The 15,384-nt window shown below is 42.5% G+C and overlaps 1 protein-coding gene across 23 annotated transcripts in view; it reads left to right on the forward strand.

Moving 5' to 3' along the window:
• Nucleotides 1–15,384, forward strand: part of ANK3 (ankyrin 3) — a 710,530-nt gene that overhangs the window by 531,653 nt on the left and 163,493 nt on the right. For all 23 annotated transcript variants that reach the window (XM_038743727.1, XM_038743734.1, XM_038743724.1 and 20 more), the window contains one exon: nt 6,649–6,747. In XM_038743727.1, coding sequence (XP_038599655.1) covers nt 6,649–6,747 — 99 coding nt within the window. The remainder of the gene's footprint in view (nt 1–6,648; nt 6,748–15,384) is intronic.

Below are 15,384 nucleotides of genomic sequence, written 5' to 3' on the forward strand. Positions count from 1 at the left end.
AACAAAGTAACAGAGTTCATTCATTCATCCAGTCATATTTATTGAATGCTTACTGTGTGCAGAGCACTGGAAAGTACAATGCAGCAGTAGAGACAATCCCTGCCTACACCGGGTTTACAGTCTAGAAGTGGGGAGACAGACATCAAAACAAGTAAATGGACATCAATATAAATAAATAGAATTATAGATATATGCATATATACATAAGTGCTGTGGAGACTGAAGTCCCCACCAACCTCTTGTCCATATCCTGCCAACTGGCCTGGGATGCCCTCCCTCTTATTATTATTATTATTATTATTGTTGTTAATCATAATAATAATGATAACAATAATGCTACTTGTTAAGTGCTTACTATTTGCCAAGCACTTGGGTAGTTACAAGTTAATCAGCTTGGACATAATTGCCATGCCACATAGGGTTCACACTCTTTTCCACATTTTACAGATGAAGTAGCTGAGGCGTAGGGAAGTTTAGTGACTTGCCCAAGGTCTCACAGCAGATGTGGAACAGAGCTGGGATTAGAACTCAGGTCCTTCTGACTCCCAGGCCTGTGCTCTATCCACTGTCATGCTGTTTCTCGTATCTGACAAATATGAATCTCAAATATGAATATCAAATGCAAGAGAAGCAGTGTGGCTCAGTGGAAAGAGCGCGGGCTTTGGAGTGAGAGGTCATGGGTTCAAATGCTGACTCTGCCACCTGTCAGCTATGTGACTTTGGGCAAGTCACTTCACTTCTCTGAGCCTCAGTTACATCATCTGTAAAATGGGGATTAAGAGTGTGAGCCCCATGTGGGACAACCTGATCGTCTTGTAACCTCCCCAGTGCTTAGAACAGTGCTTTGCACATAGTAAGCACTTAATAAATGTTATTTAAAAAAAATACTCTCCCCACCTTCAAAGCCATATTGAAGGCACATCTTACCAGGCAGCTGGTGCAGGCAGCTGGTGAGACCCTGCACTCCTCCCCACTCTTGACAAGCTCCAGCCTGCTGGTCTTCCTGATACAAAGGTGGCTTCTAGATGCTCTCAGTCAGTCAGGCAATCCTATTTATTAAGCACTTCCTTTGTGCAGAGCACTATACTAAGCACTTGGGAGAGGACAGTATAACAGTGTAATAGGCACATTCCTTACCCACAATGAGCTGACAGTCTAGAGAGGGAGACAGACATTAATATAAGTAAATAAATGACAGATGTGGATATAAGTACTATGGGGATGGGAGGGGGGATGGCCAGCAAAAAGCAGTGTGGCCTAGTGGATAGATCAAGGGCCTGGGACTCTGAAGGCACTGGGTTTTAATCCCGGCTCTGCCGCTTGTCTGCTGTGTGACCTTGGGCAAGTCGCTTCACTTCTCTGTGTCTTGGATACCTCATCTGTGAAATGGGGCTTGAGACTTTGAGTCCCGTGTTGGACAGGGACTGTGTTCAACCTGATTACCTTGTATCTCCCTCAGCGGTTGGTACAGTGCCAGGCACATAGTAAGCACTTGAATACCACAGTTTTCGTTATTATTATTATTAGCAGCAAGGGTGAAATTGGCCCTTTATCCATGGCGTTCGGCAGAGCTGGGGGTGGGGGTCGTGCCTATTTACATGTTTTGATGTGTATATATCTATAATTCTATTTATTTATATTGATGCCTGTTTACTTGTTTTGTTGTCTTTCTCCCCCCTTTTAGACTGTAAGCCCGATCTGGGCAGGGATTGTCTCCCTTGATTGCTGAATTGTACTTTCCAAGCACTTAGTACAGTGCTCTGCACACAGTAAGCGCTCAATAAATATGATTGAATGAATCTCCTCCAATAGGCCTTCCCTGACTAAGCCTTCATTTCCTTTTCTCCCCCTGCCTTCTGCATTGCCCAATGTGCTCCCTTTATTCGCCCCTCCTCTCAGTCCCACGGTGCTTATAATGATGCATATCTGTAATTTATTGATGTATACTAATGTCTCCCCTCTAGACTGCCCATTGTGGACAGGGAATGTGTCTGTTGTATTGTTACATTTTTCTCTCCCATGCTCTTAGTACAGTGCTGTGCACACAGTAAGTGCTCAATGAATATGATTGATTGATGATTGAACATTGGTTCCCGTATTATGGGAATGATCAAAGTAGAACTCTGGACAGTTTCTGAATGGTTCCCTCAAATGGGATCCATGAAAGGAGGGAGAACAGCATGAGAAGCAGCATGGTCTAGTGGATACAGCATGGGCCTGGGAGTCAAAGAGACCTTGGTCCTGATCCTGGCCCTGCCACTTGTCTGCTGTGTGACCCTGGGCAAGTCACTTCACTTTTCTGGGCCTCCGTTACCTCATTTGTAAAATGGGAATTAAAATTGTGAACCCTATGTGGGATAGGGTCTTTGTCCAACTCCATTTGCTTGTATCCACCCTGGTGTTTAGAACAGTACCTGGCACATAGTAACATAACAAGTACCACAATTATTCTTCTTCTTATTATTATTGGAATAAATTCTTTAAAAAGTAGGACTTTCCAATCTTAAAATATGTGGAATATCAACATACTGTTGGGAGGCCACAGCAGCGGGGAGACCAGCCAGGAAGAGGCTATTCACAAATTGCAGAGCCATAGGGAGGGATGGGAGATGGAGGCATTTGGAGACATTCGAAATCAACAACTCATCTTGCAAGTGGTGAACACATCAGCATGGCAAAGGATTGTCTTTGCCTGCACCAAGCATGGTAGGATGAGTCCTCCACAAAGATAGAATTCATTATCAGTATCATATTTGAGTGTGAAGAACAGCTATGTGGGGTTCTGTAAACAAGCTATAAGTAAAACTTTTGACTTTTAAGAAAACAATGATGATGATGCTATTTGTTAAGCACTTACTATGTGACAAACACTGTTCTAAGTGCTAGGGCAGATGCAAGGTAATCAGGTTGTCCCACGTGGGGCTCACAATCTTCATCCCCATTTTACAGATGAGGTAACTGAGGCACAGAGAAGTGAAGTGACTTAGCCAAAGTCACACAGCTGACAAGTGGCAGAGGTGGAATTATAACCCACAACCTCTGTCTCCCTAGCCCTTGCTCTTTCCACTAAGCCATGCTGTTTCGCAAATGGTGGAAATTGTAGGGCAACTAGAAATCATTACATTGAATCCTTTGGTTTAAAGCTGCTTCTTAGAGGCAGAAGTCTGTTTCTCTGCCACTAGATCACTTCTCCATTATTGCCCCCGTCACTTTCATCAGAATTACCAAAGAAAATGTTCTTTCAGCCCAAGGTTGAAGTTTGCAAATCTCGACCCAGCAGTGAAAGTAACAAGTAGCCATGATTGAACAGAGCATGAGGATAAAGGAGACTCTAGCCTGGATGTGGTTTGACATAATGATTCGGAGATTTAACAAGCTGAAGAAAGCCCTGTTGCCATCTGTCTCTAGAGTCTTAGGATACCTCTAGGGAATGAATGTAAGGATCCTTATCTTAGAGGGAAGCTATTAAGTGTGGTGTGTTTTGCCCCAGTCTTGGTTCCTGTTTACTTGTTCTAATCTTTAATCTCACCCAGGAGCCATTGTCCGATTATAGGAAGGGTAGTTGCTCCACTTGGAGAAGCTCCATTTTCTGAAATTCTGATTGCCTTCAAGGGAGAGCCAGCAAGGAGGGAGCTTTTATGGAATAAATCTATCAGTTGTATTTATTGAGCGCTTACTGAGCGCAGAGCTTAATACTAAGCTTTTAGCAGAACACAGTATAACTGAGTTGGTAGACACGTTCTCTGTCCCCAGTGAGCATACAGTCTAGAGGGAGAGACAGACATTAAAATAAATAAATAAGTTATGGATATGTACTTAAGTGCTGTGGGACTGAGGGATAAGTGGTTCATTTATTCAATAGTTGCGGATCGCTTACTGTGTGCAGAGCACTTAGGAAAGTATAATATAATGATAAATGGACACATTCCTTGCTCATAATGACCTTAAAGTCTAGAGGCAGGCATTAGCAGTGGCTTAGTGGAAAGAGCACCAGCTTGGGAGTCAGAGGTCATGGGTTCTAATCCTGACTCCTCTACTTATCCGCTGTGTGACTTTGGGAAAGTCACTTAACTTCTCTTTGCCTCAGTTACCTCATCTGGAAAATGGGGATTAAGACTGTGAGTCCCATGTGGGACATCCAGATTACCTTGTATCTACCCCAGTGCTTAGAACAGTGCTTGGCATGTAGTAAGCGCTTGACAAATACCATAATTATTATTAAAGAAATTACAGATATGTGCATAAGTGCTGTGGGGTTGGGAGGGGGGATGAATAAAGGGAGCAAGTCACAGTCACAGGCTTCTTGGAAGATTGTGCTTTTAATAAGGCTTTGAAGACGGAGAGCATGATTGTCTGCTGGGTATGAAGGAGGGCACTCCAGGCCAGAGGCAGGATGCGGGCGAGTCGTTGGCGGCGAGATAGATGAGATCTACAGTGAGTAGGTTGGCTTTAGAGGAGCAAGAAGGCTGGAGAAGTCTATGGAATCTTTAAAACTCTAAACATGTACCACACATATGTGAGATTGTAGTGCTTGTTGTCTTTGTGTGGTGATGACGATATGGTATTTATTAAGCTCATACTCTGTGCCAAGCACGGTACTAAGAATTGGGCTAGAACCAGATTAATCAGGTTAGACACTGTCCCGGTCCCATATTGGGCTCACAGTCTAAGAGAGAGGGAGAACAGGTATTGAATCCCCATTTTGCATATGAGAAAACTAGGCACACAAAAGTTAAATGATTTGTCCAAGGTCGCATAGCAGGCCAGTGGCAGAGTCAGGATTAGAACCTAAATTCTCTGACTCTCAGGCCCGTGCTCTTTCCACTAGACCACGGTGCTTTTCACGTTGCGTGTTGGGGGATTGGACAAATGTGAAAACTCACAATAATGGAACTGGCAATATGTTCCCCCTAAAATTAGTCTACCTGGAACAATGATAATTAAATCCAACTAAGGCAAAAGAGGTTGGCTGCAAAATATCCTGCACTCCTTATCATTCCCTGCACAAACCAGTTCAGTTCCAGGAAAGCTTGCAGCCCATTCTGTTTCAGCCTCAGTGAGGTGGACTTTCCTACCTGCTGCAGGGCTGCTGGGAGAGCATTTCCGAACCATCCGTGACCCAAGTCTCTTCGACTCCACCACACTGCAGTTCATCAGAGGTTCAACTGATGCGTTCAGCTGGGTGACAGATGCTTCCCGTAAAATTTAGCTGTGCAGTCATCGGGAAGCTAATTTCATCCTACCAGCTGTTATCATTCGCCCCAAAGGACAGAAAAACAGCCCCTTGAAAACCAAGGCAGTATACCTGTTTCTTGACCTTATACGCTTTGTACTTAGGCCTTTCTGTTTTAATTCTGTGGATTTGAAACCAGTCATCGGGCAGTGGGAAAGTCAATGGGCTCTAAAGAGGCCTCTGATAAATCTGGTTCCACTGAGTGCGTTCTTATGTGTGTGAGAGCAAAGTTGAATCCCATTATGCTGAGAAGTGGGAATTAGCCCCCCAAAATAGATAACCTTACTTGTGAATAAATATCAATCAATCAATCACTTATTGAGTGCTTACTGTGTGCAGTGCTTGGGTGAGTAAAATGTAATTGAGTTGGTAAACACATTCCTTGCCCACAAGAAGTATACAGTCTATTTGATTATCTCCGTGGAAGACAAAAATATATACCCTGGTAAAGGAAATTATTGTTACAGTAAATGCCCTCCAAGAAACCACAATGGACTTCACCCTTTTTTTCTGATTGAGAGAAGCCTAATGGGGCTGGGAGTTGGAAGGAACTGCGTTCTAATTCTGGCTCTGCCACTTATCTGCTGCGTGACCTTGGGAAAGTCACTTCACTTCTCTGTGCCTCAATTACCTCATCTGTAAAATGGGGATTAAAACTGAGCCCCATTTGCGGCAACTGGGCCTCAGTTACTTCATCTGTAAAACGGGATTTATACTGGTAGCCCCATTTGGGTCAGGGACTTTGTCCAACCCACCACAGCGCTTAGTACAGTGCCTGGCACATAGTAAGAGCTTAACAAATATAATGATAATAATAATAATAATAGTAATAATAATAATATGTCTGCTTCTTGACATCAGGTGAAAAAACAAGGATTGGTTTTCAGTGCTGATGTGGACCCATAAACCCATTCAAAATCTATGGGTCCAACAGACCTTGGTTATTGATATGCCCTGAAAAAAATTTCATGCACAGTTTTTCAAGCAGAGCCAAGAGATTAACTTTATTTCCACCCCTTGACAACTCAAGGCACACTCTGAGAAGTGTTGTGGTTTAAGGGATTCAACAATATGAAAGTATTTAAACCTAGTCTTAGCCTTGATGCAATGTTCAAGAGTATGAGGGGAGATACACTGAGTTCCAGATGCATGACATCAGAGCAGAAAATCTTCCAAGAACCATCGTGTCATATTGAGCCTTCTCATTCAAACCAAATAGACCAGACCCTTCTCCCTAAGGAGGCTCCCAGCTAAAGAGCCATGTCATCATATGTTCATCCTTTCCCCATCCTTTGAGGGAAAATAAAGCTGTTGTTACTTGTCAGAGGAAAATATTTGAACAAGGAGTTGGTGGTGATCTGAACAAACTCTTTGCAATCCACAGGAACAAACTAATTTTTTTTTCTCCCCAACAGAATGATATCACACCCTTGCATGTGGCGTCTAAGAGAGGAAATGCCAATATGGTAAAACTACTGCTTGATCGAGGAGCTAAAATTGATGCCAAAACAAGGGTAAGTGTGTAATACATGAACAGACTCGAACTTTGATTCTCTGAAGTGTGGGAAGTGCTACATTTGGTAATTCATATTAATGTCTGCTTCCCCTCTAGATTGTAAGATCCTTAGGAGCAGGGAACATATCAAATAACTCTGTTGTATTATACTCTCCCAACCACTTACTATAGTGTTCTGCTCCCAGTCAGCTCTCAAATAAATACCATTGGCGAAGTGGATGGAGCACGGGCCTGGGAGTCACAAGGTCATGGGTTCTAATCCCGGTTCTACCTCTTGTCTGCTGTGCATCCCTGGGCAAGTCACTTCACTTCTCTGGTCCTCAGTTACTTCATCTGTAAAATGGGATTGAGACTGTGAGCCCCACAGCTGGGTCAGGGACTTTGTCCAACCCGATTTGCTTGAATCCACCCCAGCATTTAGTATAGTGCCTGGCATATAGTAAGCACTTAACAAATACCATAATTGTTATTATTACTATCAATATTATTATTTATTGGAAATGGAGAAGAAGAAAACACACAGTACAGACACCTTCCCCCTGCTTTCAAATGTGTTCATGTATCCTGTGGTTTAAAAAACAACGTCCCTTGACTCCATAGATCACTCTAATAATCACCCTCCCACCATTCATCTCCAAACTCTGAGAGTTATCTGCACCCACTCTGCCTCCACTTCCTCTTCTCCAATTCTTTTTTGACCCCCTCCAATGTGGCTTCTGCCCTTTTCACTCCACAGACTAAAAATGTCCACTCCACATCTCCCCACTTCTCAAGAATAATAATAATGGTATTTGGTAAGTGCTTACTATATGCCAAGCACTGTTCTAAGCACTGCAGTAGATACAAGGTAATCAGGTTGTCCCATGTGGGGCTCACAGTCTTAATCCCCATTTTACAGATGAGGTAACTGAGGCATAGAGAAGTCAAGTGGCTTGCCCAAGATTCATTCATTCATTCAATCATATTTATTGAGGGCTTACTGCATGCAGAGCACTGTACTAAGCACTTGGAAAGTACAATTCAGCAACAAATTGAGACAATCCCTGCGCACCTCAGGCTCACAATCTTGAAGGTCACACAGCAGGCAAGTGGTGGAGCTGGGATTAAAACCCAGGTCCTCTGAATCCCAAACCTTTGCTTTTACCACTAAGCCATGCTGATGCTTGGTTATTCATCCACCTGCGTATCAAACAGAAACTCCTTACCATAGGCTTTAAAGCACTCAATCGGCTCACCCCTCTTGCCATACCCCGCGGATTTCCCACTACAGCTAAATCCACACACTTCACTCCTGTAGTGCCAGCTTGCTCACTGTAACCTGATCTCATCTATTTCTCCATTGACCCTTTGCCCACATCTGACCTTTGACCTGGAACTCCCTCCCCCTCCATATGCAACAGGCCACCACTCTCCCCACCTTTGCACTTGGATCTTTACCCTTTAAGTATGGGAGTATCACCTCACCCTCACCCCCACAGCACTTCTCTACATATATGGAATTTATTTATTTATATTAATGTCTGTTTCCCCGCTCGATTGTAAGCTCCTCATGGGAAAGGAACATATCTACCACCTGTGTTGTACTCTCCCAACTTCTTAATACAGTCCTCTGCACACATTAAGCACTCAATAAATACCATTGATGGATTGATAAGTAGAAGGAAAAACAGGTAGTGAATCCCCATTTTACATTTTACAGAAAACTGAGGCAAGAAGGATTTAAGCAACTTGCCCAAGGTTACACCACAGGCAAGGTAGGATTTTGGGTAGGTCAAATGAGGGAAGTTGCCCTAGACCCCCTGATTTTTTTAAATGGCATTTATTAAGCACTTACTATGTGCAAAGCACTGTTCTAAGTGCTTGTGACCTGCCCCTTCTCCAGATCCTTTGGATCTAGGAGCCTTAGCCTCTGCAGAATCAAATCACCCCCAGAATTAATGGCTCACACCCTGGGTCTGGTGGGAAAGGTGCAACCACTGTTCTAATACATGGTTCCACTCTTTCAACTCTTCCCCACCTCCAGATTGAGCTTGAAAATTGTTGGTCCTGAATGGACCCATCTTTTCTTAGACCGGACACCTAAGAATGGGCTGGAGAGACAGAATGTCTTCCCACTCCAGAGGAGCTTTGTTGTTCTCCCAAGCCTTCACTGATTTGAAGTATCATCCCTAAGAGAGCCTCTGGGGAGATTAGGGCTCCTGAGCAGAAAGGAAAGTTTGCTTGCTAAAGCCTGGTGGGGAGTGAGGTTTGGGAGTTACTTCTCCTCTAAAGACATACCCATCCATCACTGAAGTTCTAAGGAGACTTATTTTCCATACCACTTTGAATTTCTGTTTTGTTGGCTCTTCTCTCAGACAGATTTTTGCTCTCATTTTTTTGTTCCCTTTTAAGCAAACGTTTCAGTGTTTGTGAAGTCCTAGAATCAAGTGAAGCTAGTTAGGATTTTGGTAGGGAAAGACTTGAAAAATTAGACAGAAAACTAGTCAGATGATTTGATTCTTAGCATGCCTACTAGTAATGGATAGTTCTGGATTTCAACAGGAATAGCAAGATCAATAGTGGAGAGACTGGATTCCTGGCAGGCATCCATCCATGCATAATTTCTGTGGAAGAAAGTGTAGAATATACGAAGAATTTGTAGACTCATTTCTTCCCCTCACTATCAAAGATTCCCTTCTCTCTGGATGAAAGGATTAGCAAATGATTGGGTGTGTGGGTGAAGGGGAGGGAGTCAACTAAAATGTCAGAGGAGGAGGGAGGGAGAAGGAAAGTCTTGGAAAAAGAAAGCAAAATTGTTCATAAATACTAATTTCAGCTCTCCAATTTAGTGACACAAGGGTGGAAAGCTTTCTGGAATGGAATGCTATTGTTATCTTCTTGTAATCAATGCCCAATGCATAACACAGTGCTCTGCACACAGCAAATACTCTGCACACAGCAAGTACTCATTTGTACTATTTACTTCACTAAGTGTCTCCTGAAAAACAAAACGCAAAGTACCAAAAGTACCAGGTTCCTTTTAGAATGGGAAAGCTCAAGTCAACATTTCAATCCTGTATTTCTTCCCCTACAGTCATTGCTGGTCCCTCACTGAAATCCATCTTTATTTTAGCTTTGGCTAACAGCAGTGGAATCTTACCACAGAATTGGGCTAAGCTTAACCAGGAGGACGGGAACAAACACTTGTTAGACCTTCATGACTGTAGATGATAGCCTCTGTATTCATAAATAAGTAAGAGTATGATCTGCCCTGAGCTGCATTTTTGTTGTTTCTTGGGCTTTACTTATGATATCTGTCCTGGAATGGACACTGGTAGTTAAATGTTGTTTATTAATTGTTCTGGAAAGCCCAGGGGTTATATAGTGGAATACATATTATTTTACACTGGATTAGCAATAGGCCAGCCGATTTCTAAATTGCAGCTCATGGATGTACAGCCAAATCAAAGGTTAACACCAAACCCGACATGGGATCAGAGTTAGAGTTAGGTTCTGTGGACTGCAGAGTGACATTCCCCTTCTTAGACCACTTCTCCTTCTATCCATCAGTGCAAGGAATTGTGCTCCGTCATTGAAGTACTTTTGTGGATTCATGGTTCTATCCCATTTATGGTCCATCTTGTCCCTTTCTCCCATTGCCCAAGCTGCCCCTCTCACCTTTCTAACAATACCAGAGATGTTGAACCTTCTGCCTAGACCTGATCCACTGATCTCACCATATCGTCTAATGGGCAACCCATAAGCCTCTAAAGAAAATCAAAACAGTTCTTAGGCCAAACCCCGTGTGTGTGTGTGTGTGCACGCGCGTGCGTGTGTGTGTGTGCGCACGCGGGCATGTTCACGTCCAAGCACTTAACACGTAGTAAGGGCTTAACATGTTTTGTTTTGTTGTCTGTCTCCCCATTCTAGACTGTGAGCCCATTGTTAGGTAGATACGATCTCTATATGCTGCCGACTTGTACTTCCCAAGCGCTTAGTACAGTGCTCTGCACACAGTAAGCGCTCAATAAATACGATTGAATGAATGAATAAATATCAATGCATATGTGCTAAGCTTGGGGTAGACACAAGTTTTTGTGATTGGTACCACCCAGGGTACACAGTCAACTTGGCCCCATTTACTTTCGTAGGTGTGAATAATCAATTTTAAATAGACCCCAACATCAGTTCTGTGTGGGTCAGGATAGTCTTTGTCAAATAGCCCTGAATTTTACATTGACTTCAAAGGGCTACAGAACCAATTTGGGTAAGCTACCCAGTCTTAAAGGGTAGTCGTGTACCTTTCTCATTTCTACTCTTTCTACTCTTTCTAATGCAGCCTCTTAGAAAAGGCAGCCCTACACATAAATAGATGCTAGGAAGAAAATCCTAACATTGGTGATTTGAGTATTTTCCACTGGAGAAAAGAAACATTCTAAAAATAATATACACAAGAACATATGGGTAGTTAAAAAACACACATTGAATGTGTGTATATATATATGTATATATATATGTATATATATGTATATATTTTAACTCAACTTCTTTCTGCTAAAGACATATTCTGGTCAGAACCTCTTTCATTCATTCAATCATATTTATTGAGCGTTTACTGTGTGCAAAGCACTGTATTAAGCACTTTGGAGAATACAATTTAACAATGAACAAACACATTCATTCCCTGACCACAACGAGCTTAAAGGCTAGAGAAGTGAAGTAAAAGAACTATTAGATGAATAAAATAATGCCACTTGCCAAGGTCAATTTTGTTTCCCTCCCTTACTGTGTCCATGGATATCTCCTCTCTGTCCATCGTTGCCCACTACTCCCTGCTGCATGCATTTCATTTTCCTGGCATCCTTCCTTGGGTGTTCCAAGCTGCTTGTAGGTCTTCTGGAAATACATTCAGCCAAAGAAAGGTCATTCTGGGCAGGTTGAGTTCTAAAGAGATCTAGGAACAGGGAGCCGACTGGCATTCAGCCACCATTTGGCCCTAAGATGGTTTCAGAGAAGACGGTCTTCTCATCTGAACCCTTTGTTTAAGTTTTGGACCTGTTCCTGCTCTCTAGGGCACTGGGTCAGTTGGCAGTAGCCTTAAGGGTTCTGGTTGAATCCAAGGATCCAAAGACTATGACATAATACTAATGATGGCATTTGTTAAGCGCTTACTATGTGCCAAACACTGTTCTAAGCGCTGGAGGGCATATAAGGTAATCAGGTTGTCCCACATGGGGCTCACAGGTTTAATTCCCATTTTACAGATGGGGGAACTGAGGCATAGAGAAGTTAAGTGACTTGCCCAAAGTCACACAGCTGACAAGTGTTGGAGCCGGGATTAGAACCAATGACTTCTGACTCCCAAGCCTGTGCTCTTTCCACTGAGCCACACTGCTTCTCTAACATGCCATGCCATGTCTCTAAACTGACATGCCAGGAATACTGCAGTTTTATGTTTTCCCCTTGGATTTCGGTCACTGTTCTGTGATTCCAGGGATGTCAGGTGGCATCTGGTCCAAACTAGACCTCTGGACCCAAAAATTACCTACGCCCCTCTTCCCAGGGTCAGTCTGGACCACAAGGATCTCCTGGGGATGGGAGCCCTAGCTAGGGGTGAAGAAGAAACTGAATCAACTTGGCACGTCAACCCCTAAAATTGCCCAATGGTCATTCTTCTCTGCCTTTTCCCTTCCCCTCTAGACTGTAAGTTCCTTGTGGGCATGGAGCATGTCTACCAAATCTGTTATATTGTACTCTCCTAAGCACTTAGTATGGTGCTCAGTAAGTGCTCAATGAAGATAGTCGATTGATTGATTGCCACAAGCCCAGGTCTTGAAAGCCAGATACCACCCTGGCCAATGTGGAAAAGGGTGCTGAGGATGCTGTGGCAGCAGAAAATGCCATGTTGCACTAAGTCCTCTAGAATGTGTCTGTTTATGATTATATTGTACTCTCCCAAGTGCTTTGTCCAGTGCTTTGCCCAAAGTAAGCACTTAATAAATATGATTGAATGTACAAAAGAAATGTGATTGATTTCAAATTTTGAACTAGAGAACAGGGAATACTAGAAGCACTTTCTCATAATTCCATATCACCAAATTAATTTCCCAAAAATTAACATCTCCACAAGGAATACAGTTTAGGCAGGGAGCTGGCAATTGGTAATTCTGAGGGAAAATTCTGGGCCACCATCAGACATTGTGATTTCCAGTTACCTGTGTGACTCCAGGCAAATCATGGTCACCTAAAGATAATATTTGTTTGCCAAGTGCTCTAATTCATTCATTCATTCATTCATTCATATTTATTGAGTGCTTACTGTGTGCAGAGCACTGTACTAAGCGCTTGGGAGAGTAGAATGCAACAATGAACAGACACATTCCTTGCCCACAACAAGCTTGCAGTCGAGAGACATTAATATAAATAAATAGATTAGTTATGAACATAAATTGAAGCAGTGTGGCTCAGTGTGGAAGGAGCATGGGTTTGGGAGTCAGATGACGTGGGTTCTAATCCTGACTCTGCCACTTGTCTGCTGTGTGACCTTGGGCAAGTCGCTTAACTTCCCTGTGCCTTGGTTACCTCATCTGTAAAATGGGGATGAAGACTGTGAGCCCCACATGGGACAACCTGATTACTTCCAGCGCTTAGAACAGTGCTTTGCACTTAGTAAGTGCTCAATAAATGCCATCATCATCATAAATGCTGACCAAAGGGAGCAGGTCAGGGCTATGCAGAAGGTTGTGGGAGAAGAGGAAAATGGGGTTTAGTCAGGGAAGGCCTCTTGGAGAAGATGTGCCCTCAATAAGACTTTGAAGGTGGAGAGAGCAATTGTCTGTCAGATTTGAGGAGGGAGGACATTCTGATGAATGGTTATGCAAAGTAGCATGGCTCCTGGACAGAAAACAAAGCAAGAGAAAGCAGATTCACTGGAACGAAGAACACTCTATAAGAAAGCCTTGTTTAAATGACTTGGAAAAGGACCTTAAAGTTGAATTAAACTTGAAAGAAGGCAAACTACATACTTTTCAATTCATTCAAAGCAAGAGAGACAATTGTCTAATCAAATCTCTTATCTCTTTGGTGGGCTGGGTGGGGAAAGGCTTATCATATTCAAACATATACCTCCAAAGAAGGCCATTCCACCTTTATAAATCTCATCATTCACCAAAGAATTTCTGTTTTTCAGAGTGGAATATCAATAAGCATAATATAGCTATAAAAACATCCTGCAGGGTTTTATGTAACATAATAAAATCCAGACTTTAGTTTTCAGCTGACCTGAAAATGTTATTACAGCTGGGTTGTTTATTCCGGGGTAGCTATGTGATCGTGACATCTTGCATCTAGTTCTCTGAGTAGAGTATCCTGGAGGATATTCTGGTATTTGAAGCTCCATATACCACTGAAAAGTGTCATGGTGAATTTGCACAAGATTCAGATGAACTTGCAGCTTCAAGATTGGGTTGAAAAGTGCTCCAAACCAAATGGCAATTGAAAGGGTACTGGCTATAAGGTACTTGGCACCTCAGCTATAAAATATTATGTGAGAAACAATGTGCCCAGGTGGGGAAAAAAAAAAACCAACCCACAGGACTGGGAATCAAGAAATATAGGCTTCACTCCCAACCCTGCTACTTCATTCATTCAATCATATTTATTGAGCGCTCACTGTGTGCAGAGCACTATACTAAGTGCTTGGGAAGTACAAGTCGGCAACATATAGAGATGGTCCCTACCCAACAACAGCTTCACAGTCTAGAAGGGGGAGACTGACAACAAAACAAAACATGTAGACAGGTGTCAAAATCTTCAGAACAAATAGAAATAAAGCTATATGCACATCATTAACAAAATTAATAGAATAGTAAATATGTACAAGTAAAATAGAGTAATAAATCTGTACAAATATATATACAAGTGCTACTTGCCTTCTGTGTGGCTATGGGCAAGTCACCTGACTTCTCAGTGCCTCAGTTTCTTTGTAAAATGGGAATCAAATACCTAGTCTCCCTCCCTCTCAGACTGAGTCCTCCGTGGGACAGGGACAGTATCCCATCTGACTGTCTTGTTATAATAATAATAATAATAATGGCATTTATTAAGCACTTACTATGTGCAAAGCATTGTTCTAAGTGCTGGGGAGGGTACAAGTTGATCAGGTTGTCCCACGTGGGGCTCACAGTCTTAATCCCCATTTTACAGATGAGGTCACTGAGGCACAAAGAAGTTAAATGATTTGCCCAAGGTCACACAGCTGACAATTGACAGAGCCGGGATTTGAACCCATGACCTCTGACTCCCAAGCCCCTGCTCTTTCCATTGAGTCATGCTGCTTTTCTATCCCACTGCTTAGCACAATGCTCGTCTCAGAGCAAGTGCTTAATATCATGATAAATAACTTTATAATAATATTATAATGTATTATATTATGATATAATAGTAATAATGATTTATAATAAATCACTTTAATCACTCATTTCAAAGACTAATGAAAAACAAAAACTTTTAAAATTTTGTTTACTTCACATCAAAAGTATCATTTTATATTCACCAGTATCCTAAGAGAAGCAGCGTGGCTAGAGAAGCAGCGTGGCTCAGTGGAAAAGAGCATGGGCTTTGGAGTCAGAGGTCATGGGTTCAAATCCCGGCTCCG

The sequence above is a fragment of the Tachyglossus aculeatus genome, chromosome 3 (genome assembly GCF_015852505.1).
Source record: "Tachyglossus aculeatus isolate mTacAcu1 chromosome 3, mTacAcu1.pri, whole genome shotgun sequence".
NCBI lineage: Eukaryota > Metazoa > Chordata > Mammalia > Monotremata > Tachyglossidae > Tachyglossus > Tachyglossus aculeatus.